Consider the following 9892-nt stretch of genomic DNA (forward strand, 5'->3'; position numbering starts at 1 on the left):
CAGCCGAGGAGATCAACACCAAGGAGGTAGCGCAGCGCATCACGGCGGAGCTGAAACGCTACAGCATCCCGCAGGCCATCTTCGCGCAACGCATCCTGTGCCGGTCGCAGGGCACGCTCTCCGACCTGCTGCGCAACCCCAAGCCCTGGAGCAAGCTCAAGTCGGGCCGCGAGACCTTCCGGAGGATGTGGAAGTGGCTGCAGGAGCCGGAGTTCCAGCGCATGTCTGCGCTGCGCCTCGCAGGTAGGAGCGCGCCACACAGCACCCGCCTGGCGGGCCGCTCTCCATTCCGCGGCCGTGCGCCCTACTGGCCCGGGACCCTTCTGGAGGGCAGAGCGTGGTCGGCGCCCCTCCCCTGGCTGTACCTTCGCCAAAGGGGACTGCGCCGTCTCCGTTCCCCTCCCCCAGCCGTCAGTCCTCGCCTAGGGGAACGGGAAGGGGGTCCCCCAGCCCTCTTAGGCTGCTGGGCGGCGCCCCAAGCGGCCCCCAGTGTGGCTCATTGTGTGTGTATGTGTGTGTGCGCGCGCGTTGTGGAGGGTCTGCTGTGTCCCCGGACGCGCCGCTGCTGTCAGCTTGTGGTGCCACACCCCTCCTCCTGCGGGAAGGGGGCCTCTGCGCCCCCAGCCCGGCCTGAGAGCTCCGCTGGTGCGCCTCAGAGACCAGGGCCAGGCCGGAGCTCAGCCCTCGGCCCAAGGCGCGCTTCTTTGTAGCTCTGCCCCCGCGATCAATAGCCATCTCCCCCCGCGGTCCGGCCGCTGGCAAAGGTCACCCGTGAACGGGCGGGGGAGGGGCAGCCCCGGGGACCCTCGCCCGCGCAGCCTGGAGGCCTTCACACCCGGCTGGCCGGCCGCCGGGTCCCTCGCTGGCTCGGCGCTCGGGGGCGCGCGGCCCCGCGGCCAGCCTTTTCTGTTTTCTTTCTCCTCCCTCCCTGTCTCCTCTATCCGGTCAAGCAGCTATCGATTTATTTTCCTCTTCGCGTTTTTCTCCACATTCTTCCTCCTTCTCTCTATGGCTCGCTCTTTCTGTCTCTGTGTCTATCTCTGTTGCTCACGGACATTCGGCTACTGGCCCCCTGGGGACCCTGCTCCTTCCTCCCTTCCAGCTGACAACAGCTGGGTCTATACCTGTCCCCAAAGAGGCGGCTGGTCATGCCTCCCCATCTCCTGGGTATGTGTGGTGGGGGGTGCGGGAGAGTGTCTCCAGCGACCTGGCCAGTGTAGGGGGTCTTTCCCTGGACGCGCTGGGGAGGGGGCTGCGCGCCCTGGCTGCGGGGACAATAGCCGCGGGCTCTGGATCGATCGATCGCTTCTCCCGGCGCACAGGGGCAAGCGGGGCGGGGCGGCTGGGCTCTGCCAGGCGCCCCTCTAAAAGGGAGGTGGGAAGGGAATTGGCTGCACCCCCAGCCCACCCAGCCAGGCAGGGGGCGCTGAAGAAGGGGCACCAGTGGGGAGACGCAGAGGGGTCCCGTATTCTTCCTACTTGAAGGAACCATCCCCTCCTCCAGCGCCAGGCCAACTGAACAGCCTCGGGGTGCGAGAACGCTCCTGGGGGCCTCGATTTCCCCGTTCTGCAGAGACAGGGACTGGCTGAAGCCTCCTATGGGCTTCTTCGATTACCCACTTGGAGTCATTGGCAATAAAATCTTTGTGGTATATGGCAGGTGATGAAGTGTTCAGGGAGGCTGTGGTGACATACTAGAAACAGCTTACGGAACCTGGACGGGTTCCCTGTGAGGGGCGACCCACCCCTACCACGACACAGGTAATGGCACGCTTGTGTTCATGGGGGAGACTTGGTCCTTTGGATCCACAGCCACCACCTGCAATTTGCCATCAAGTGGTAAAAACACACCGTGGACTGGCTGAAGGTACGGCTCCCAGCCTCCATACAGGAAGTGGCTTCTTAGGCAACCCATTAACAGGGCAACACGAGAGACACCTGTAAATATCACCATACCAGCCACCTTCCCTTTCTCCCCAGAGCTTAGGTTTTGGGGGACATTGTGTCCACCATATGTGTGCCCCAAAATAACCACATCACGCTCCACGTTCCTCACTGTCACCTTATGTAGCTAACATGACCTATGAGCGGTATTTAAATCACACATTTTGTAACGCATTGTCCACAGAACAGCAAACCGCAGGTGAGAATCCCCTTGGGGTGTCTGCTGCGGGTGAGGAGTCCCTGCGTGGCTGGGGACCCGCCTGGCCCCTCGCACATCTCACGACCACGGCCTGTGTTCTCTCGGCCCAGGACAATGTCCAGTCAGGCGCGCACTGGCCTTATAGTTACCTTTCCCGCCCCCGGGATCTTTAGAGACATAGAAACTGAGGCCGCTAGCGTCCCAGAGCGGCTACTCCGTGACTTCTGCGACTCTGGGTCACGGGTTTCCCCTCTTCCAGACTCGGTTTCCCTTTTGGGAAATGAGGTTTCCGCGCCTTGTGGTAACTTGGGAAGAACTAGAGTAGGCACGTGCCGCCTGGCCAGGGAGCAGGAGCCTTGGCGACCATGAACCTGGTCTCGGGGCTTGTCCTACTCTCCTCTGGACACTGCCCAGGCCACTTCCGGCGCCTGGCCGCGCACCGGACGCACTTCTGGCGCGATCTGGGCCGTGTCTACACTGCCTGGCTCGGCCTTGGAGTCGGGGGTGGCAGGCGGAGAGCCGCGGTTAATTACGCGCCGGCAGAAGCCTTTAGTTCCGGTCGCTGAGCTAATGAAAAGCGGTTAAGTGGCGGCAAATCGCCACGCTTACCCGGAGGCGGCGGGGCTCGGCCCCACTCCCAAACGTCTCCCAGCTCGGCGAAGCCCGAACCTCCAGGGACAACGACGTGCGCAAGCCCTTCCAGAGTAACCTCCCCTCCGCGCATTTCAAACTCGGCGGGATCCCAGCCGGGGACCGCCGCCGGGCCTTCCCCGCGGCCTGCTCGCGCCCCGCCACTCGGCCCGAGTCCAGGCCCCACAGCTAGTTGGCATCAGGCCGCTTTCACGCGGTCAGAAGTTGCCCGCGGCGATCCGTGTCTGGTCGGAATGTCCCGCCCCTGGCGAAAAAGACGGGAAGAAAGTCGGAGACCAGGGGAGACAGAGGAGGGACGGAGGGGGAGGAAGACACCAAGAGGAGCGAGGAGGAGGAGGAGGAGAGAAAGACAGCACCCTAACAAGTGCGCAGAAGTGGAGAGAAAGAGGGGAAGGCGACACAGAGCCCGGACGAGGAAAGCCAAGAAACGGACCGGGAGCCGGGAGACACGGACAAGGAGGCAGCCAGAGCTGGGTGGCGGCCCCTCCGCCCAGTCCCGGGGCCTCCCCGCCCCCACTCCCCGGCCTCGGGAAAGCGGCCGCCTCCTCGGATCCCGCGGGAGACGCGGGGAAACGGTGGTTTCTTGGTTGAAGCATCCGGACCAGGTAGACCGCGGGGGTCCCTGGCCGCGCTGCCCGCGTCCGTGCCTCAGTTTACCCATCTGTAAATGTGGTGACGGAGGAGACCAGCGTTCCGGGTCTGACATTTGAGATTGTGGGTCCCGCCAGCAAGGCCTAGGCGGGTCCTGCATCGCCCCATCCTGTCCCCACAAGGCCGGAACCTCACCTCCCGACCCCAGGGTCCTCCAAACCCCAAAGCTTCGGAGCCGCCTCCTCCTTGAAGCCCACCCGGGTCTCAGTCTCCTATGGTCATTCTGGGAGAGGGGTTGGGGGCGGGGCTGCGGGCTCCTTGGCGGGGGCGGGGCGGTCGATGCGTGCGCATTACGGTCTCTAATCCATCACGTCGCCTGGTCGATAGCTTCGGACGTCTTCAAATATTGTTCAAATTGCAACTCCGGAGGAAAAGTGTTTTTTGTAACTGATCAGAAAAAAAAAAAAAAAAAACATATATAAGATAGCCGTGGAAAGAAAGACCCCCTCCCCCTCTCATCAGGTACTCAGGACCCCTGAGGGGTGGTGGAGACTTAAGGGTGAAACTGAGGCAAGGGAGGACTCCCGCCCCCACTCAGAGCAGATAGGATACTTTGCCCCTAAACAGAATTGGCCCATGGACTAAAAGAAGAGAGGAAGAAATGAGGAAAGGGAGGGAAGGAAGAAAAAAAAATAGAGAATTCATTTCTGGAACCGCTTAGCTGATGGAGGAGGGACAATAATGGCAGACTCTGGCTGGGTGGGGACAGGAGCTGGGGTCTTCAGGGGATGGGACAGGAACAAGAACTTAGACACACCCCCCAGGCTAGTACAGGCCTGTCGGTGGCCATCCCCCCCACTCTGCCACGTGCATTCACAAGGGCTGCATGGGGTGTCCAGTTCCACAGCCCCACTCGAGGGGTGACTGCCAGTCGCCCAACTATGCAACTCCTGCTTCTATAGAGACCAGTCACCTCTCTCAGACACCCATGAAAAGACAAACAGACCCAGCCTCCCTGGGTGACCAGGAGAACGTCCATCAGAGGAATGGGGTCCCCGGCTCTCCTGGGCCTGGGCCTGAGCTTTGGTTTCCTTGGCGACATTTCCTTGGTGATTCTTATCAACCCCTCCCCCACCAAGAGACTCACAGACCCAAAGCCACCTATCACACCCCCACATTCACCCCTCCTGGCTTCAGGGGGTGGCCCTGAGGGGCCCGGGGGTCTGCAGAGTTCACAGGAGGGACTGAGGCCTCCCGGGGACATATGAGGTGTGTGTGGGGGGAGACTGTTGAGGCCTGTGTGTGCTGGGCCCCATGGCGGGGGCTATCCAGGGTCCCCAAACCTCCCCACACACACTTCTAGACCTCAAGACTCCTGGTTGGGGCCAGCCCAGGATGGAAGATTCCAACTCCTCTACACACGGGGGACCACAAAAGAGGGGGCAGGCTGGGGTCTAACACCTTCTCCCCCACCTTCCCGCTCACCCTCCGCGGGTGAGTAACAGGCCAGTTACTGCCCCACTTTACAGACAGTCCAACTGAGGCTGCCAGAAAGGAAGGCTTTGCCCCAGCAGGGAGTGGAGCTGGGCTCCCAGCTCAGCCTTGCCTCTGTGAGGGGGAAGCTGCCTGTCCCCGTCCCCCCCCCCCCCCGCCCAGGCCACTGACCAACCTCCTGCTGGGATGGGGACAGTCCAGCAGGTGACACGTGAGGCTGGGAGGTCGGGTAGCTATGTGGGTGCAGAAAGCTAAGCCAGGGGCAGCAGGGTGAAGGTGGAGGCCTGAAAGGGCTCTTTCTGGTGACCTCTGGTGGGTGGACAAGACAGCCCACCTCACAAAAGCCAGACACAAAGGGGCTGCTGAGGTCAAGGCTTCATCAGCCTCCTCCCACATGGCTGGCCCCCAGAGGATTCATTTCTGGAACCGCTTTGCTGATGGGGGGGGGGGCAATAATGGCAGACTCTGGGTTGGCAGGGACAGGCAGAGCAGTCCCTGAGGAGCTGGGGTCTTCAGGGGATGGGCAGGAACAAGAAGTTAGACACACACACCCCAGGCTAATACAGGCCTGTTGGTCCCCATCCCAGACCGTCAGGGACGGCAGGGTGGGCAGATCCTGGCTTCTTCCCTCCCATTCAAAGCCAGAGGGTCTCTCCCTAACCACTCACTCCCTAACCTTCCCCTCCAAGAAGCTGCCCCAAGGATTAGAAGGACAGCCCCAGCCCTGGGGCCCACTGATTCCCTTCTGACACTATATCTGGGATCTGAGAGATAGGAACAGTTACCCCCATGTCACAGATAAGCAAGCTGACAAGTCTGGGGGTGTTGCTTGAGGGCAGAGAGCTGTGTTTGCCTCTTTGGGCCTGAACTGCCAAAGTTGACCAAGTCCTGTCCATTCTCCTGAAGTCCCCAAGGCCTCCTCTTTGCCCCTATCAACCATTACCACGCTAGTCTGAGCTACCACCACTCCACTCCCTTGACTCACTCGTGCCTCTGTGCTCTCTCTGCACCCAGAGGGGGCTTTGAACGGAGCGGTGGGGCTGCTCCCTGCCCTGTTGGCCCTCCGTGTGAAGATTGCCCCCCATCCACAATGTGTTAACTCCTCTCCACGGGGGGCTCAGGGACAAAGGCTGAGGTGGGGAGCCCAGAGTGGCTCTAAAGAGGAGGCCAGGCCCCCGCGACTGTCTTTGTACGCAGCCAGTGAGCAGCCCGGCTTAACCAAGGAGCTGCAACTGGTTTGCATCTAGTTTTTAATTAAATATGGACCCTGATCAATACAGAAAGGCAGCAGCAGTGGGGGAGGGGAGACACTGGGTCACAAGCCAGGGTGGGTCTGGGAGACCGTGTGATCTTGGCCTCGGTTTCCCCTCTGCAGGATCGGTGTAGATCCACGGGTGGGGCTGAGAAAAGGGGACCCTTGTCGTGCTGGAGTCTGAGCAGGTGGGTAGATGTGCGGCTTATGGCGGACACTTCAGACATACGGAGGTGCACACACAAAGCCGCGCCTTCCCAGCAGATGGAAATGCGGACACAAAGACACACCACGACTGGCACCGGCTGCCCAGAAAGGCAGGTGCACAGGACAAAAGTGTAGATGCCACGGAGACATCCGAGTACATGTCTACCAGACGCAGTACAGATGCCCACGCGGATGTGGTGTAGACGGCCACATCCAAACTAGGACGCGTGTGTGTAGAGCCGGCTCTGGAGGGCTGACTGCCCCTAGTCTGGGTCTGTCCTGCGCCCTCTGCACAGGTCACGAGGTCACGGGGAAGACGTCCTACCTCTTCCTGGGGCTGGAAGAACAGCTGAAGGTCGTCCCTACACCCCGAGCCCGCCCGCTATGGCCCTCTCCAATGCCGGCGGTTGCTGCAGACCCTAGCCGAACCCTCCTAGAGTGACAGGGGCAGGGGAATGCGAGGCGCTGTGCGCGGGGACAAAGGGGTCCACTCGTCTCCAACCGCCTTTGAACATCTAGGAACGTGTTCGGGAACGTCTGTGCCTCAGTTTCCTGCGAACTCAGTTACACTGTGCCCGCCACCCAGCAGCCGCCGAGTCCAGCCGGGCCGCAGCGCCCTTGGCAAGGCGCGCGGGAGGGAACTCCAATCCCAAAGCGCCCAGCGCGCGCACGCCGTCCGCAGCCTGGCGGGACGTGAGTCCATACGGTCTGGGGTCAGGCGTAGGGAGACCCCGTCCGTGCACACCCGCGGCCACGCGGCCTCTGTGCCTCAGGCTTCTGAGCCACAACTGCGGGGGTCGCAGCGTCTTCTTGGAATCCCTGCCGCGGAGCTCACAGGCTAAGAAAGCGCCACCTACTCCCGGGAGTCGGAGCTGAAGGGTTTTTGTCCAGTGCTCCCACTGTGCAAATGGGGAAACTGAGTCCCAGAGACGGGACTGACTGCAGGTCTCCCGCCCTTTGCCTCGCTTCCTTCCGGACCCAGCGCCCCAGGGCAGCGGTGGTCTTTGTTGCCTTGCCGGCCGCGCTCAGATGTGCTTTGGAGGGGAGCGTCGTGGTCGAAGCGGCTGCAGGCTGAGCGGCTCCAGGTCCTTGGGCGGATTGTGGGGGCACTGAGAGAAGGGTAGGCAGGACCAGGGTCTTCCTGGGCCAGCGGCTCAGACCCGAGGGACTCCGGCCAAGTGACCTGGCTCAAGTCCTTTCCTGCTTCCAGGCCTCCGTTTCCCCAAATGATGGCTCGAACCCTCAGTCCTGTTTGAGCAGCACTAGCCCGCTTCTGTCTTCCTCCACCTTCCGGTTTGTTTGCCTTCAGTTGTTCGGTTGTTAAATAATTACATGTACATAGGAGCTCTGGTGGCACAGTGCCTAAGGCGTTTGACTGCTAACCAGAAGGCTGGCGGTTCAGACCCACCAGCCACTCCTCGGAGGGAAGGTTGGGCCATCTACTTCCGTAGAGATACCGCCTCCTCGGAAACCCAAGGAGGGCTCGCTCTGAGTCGGTCCGACTCGATGCCAGGGAGTATATAATATATAATTTGTTTATTGAAAGTAGCTGACATATTCACTCGGTTCCAAATTTCAGTGGAGCGAGAGGCGCCTTCCCGTCAGCAAGTCCACTTCTCTTCTGCAGAGAGGCTACGCTTAATCCAGCAAATATGGGGCAAATCCATTTTGTTCTCCTAGGTTCGCACTTTTGTGTCGACAACAGGAGGTGGGCCTCATGCCACCGGCGAGAGTGCCCCCGGCTTCCCTTTGCCTGGGGTGGGGATGGGGGGTCTCACCATCTCCTTTTGGGGACCCTTTCTTCCCCTGCGACGCCATCTGCAGACAATTAGGCTGTTTCAAAGGGTGTGCGCTCAGCCCAGGAGCCATCGGGAACATGTCTGGAAGGAGGATCGCTTTGTGCCTAAGTGTGCGTTTATTTGAGGAGCCCTGGTGGCGCGGTGATGAAGCTCTCAGCTGCTAGCCCATAGGTGGGCGGTTCGATCCCACTCACCACTCCCTGTGAGGAAGATGAGGCAGTCTGCTTTGGTAAAGATTTACAGCCTTGGAAACCCTCTGTCCTGTAGGGCCGCTGTGGGTCTGAATGGACTCCCCACACAGGGTTTTTGTAAGTTTATCTGTGGATTAATTTCAGGGTCATCAAAAGGGCAAGTTGCTGCCACCCCCCTTTTCCGGGTTGGCCCTCGGTCTCCCTCTCTTTTCTCTTATCGTGGGTGGGTTCTTTTTCCGTCATTGTTATCAAATCCATTTTCAATGCGGCCTCTGCAGACGGATCTTTAACTTTACTTTTTAAAATAAAAGCTCTGTGTGTGTGCACGCGTGCGCCTGTGTACGTCTTCTTGCATGTACATCTGCATGTGTGGGAGTGTGTGTGTGTTTGCTGTTTGGTTTGTTCCCCTGTGAGGGTGCCAAATGGGGGTTTCTGCTGCAGAGTGTTCCACCCCACCCCCAGTGGTATCACCTCCAGTTGGAGTGACTGGGAGGGGCAACCCCAGAGTCCCAGTCTGCCTGGAAAGGTTCTTTCTCAGATAAGTCTTTGAAAATGCTCAGAACTAATTTGAAAATACAGTCATTAAAATCCCATCAGGAGAGGAGGGTGGGAGGGGAAGGGAAGGACCGCACCCTGGGGCTGGACAGAAGCCAAGGTGGATTGGAGGCCAAGAGGCAGGTGTAGGCCAGGGCAGGGGGGCGTGGAGAGGCAGGAGGATGGGGGCGGGGGGTGAAGCTTCAGGGTCCCCACCTGGGGCACAGTGCCTGGAGCAGACCCCTCTCCCCTGGCAGTGACTCCTCACCCCCAACCATGCACCCCCAGATATCCAGGGCGTGGATAAAGAGGACGGGCTGTGTGCTTTAGACCCCCCAGGGTGACTCACCGAGTGGTCTTGGGCAAGTCACCCTCCACCAGCACCTCCTGCCTAAGGAGGCCAGCAGGGCTGCGCAGCCCTCAGGGTGGGGACCCCGGCGTTGCCCACATCTGGGGACGGGCAGCTGTCAGTGGGAGGGATGAGTTGCCAAGGAAACCATCATTAGCCCAGTTGGAGCCCGGCTCGCTATTGAATCGTCCCCTCTGAGAAGAGAAGCTGAGCCCTGAGCCGTGAGGAGCCCAGCACAGGAGGTGGCTGAGGGGACAGCGCCTTCCCGCCCCTGCTTCTACCCCACCCTGTGCCAGGTGGACAGTCACCTGGGGGACAGACCCCCATGGGCAGGTGGGTGGCTTATGTTACCGGCACAACAGACTGACAGGCCGGAGACAGGACAGAGGACGTCACCCCGTCACCCCGACGCCCCTTCTGAGCCTGTCTCTGAGCAATGTCTGGCTGTTGTCACTTCCTGTCAAGCCAGTCCCGGGACCTCGCCCTCTGCTGACACCCCAGTCTCCTGGCTGGCCTGACACCAGGCTCTCTCCCCATTTCCTCCTTAATGCCCAGGAATGACGCCTCGTGGAAGCCTCTCAGACCCCACTGAGCTCACACCTCCCGAACTACCCCTCCCACCCAAGCTGAGTGTGACAGCGTGGGGGCTGAGTGTGAAGTGTGAGGGCTGAGTGTGTCATC

At 60.6% G+C, this 9892-nt stretch overlaps 1 protein-coding gene across 1 annotated transcript in view; it reads left to right on the forward strand.

The window, feature by feature from the left end:
• The window catches only part of ONECUT3 (one cut homeobox 3), a 25490-nt gene that overhangs the window by 3813 nt on the left and 11785 nt on the right, over positions 1 to 9892 (forward strand). The window contains exon 2 of the mRNA XM_007954612.1: positions 4 to 243. Within this exon, the coding sequence (XP_007952803.1) occupies positions 4 to 243 (240 nt within the window). The remainder of the gene's footprint in view (positions 1 to 3; positions 244 to 9892) is intronic.

This window comes from Orycteropus afer, unplaced genomic scaffold (genome assembly GCF_000298275.1).
Source record: "Orycteropus afer afer isolate SDZICR_OR568_19922 unplaced genomic scaffold, OryAfe1.0 scaffold00466, whole genome shotgun sequence".
In the NCBI taxonomy this organism is placed as follows: Eukaryota; Metazoa; Chordata; class Mammalia; order Tubulidentata; family Orycteropodidae; genus Orycteropus; species Orycteropus afer.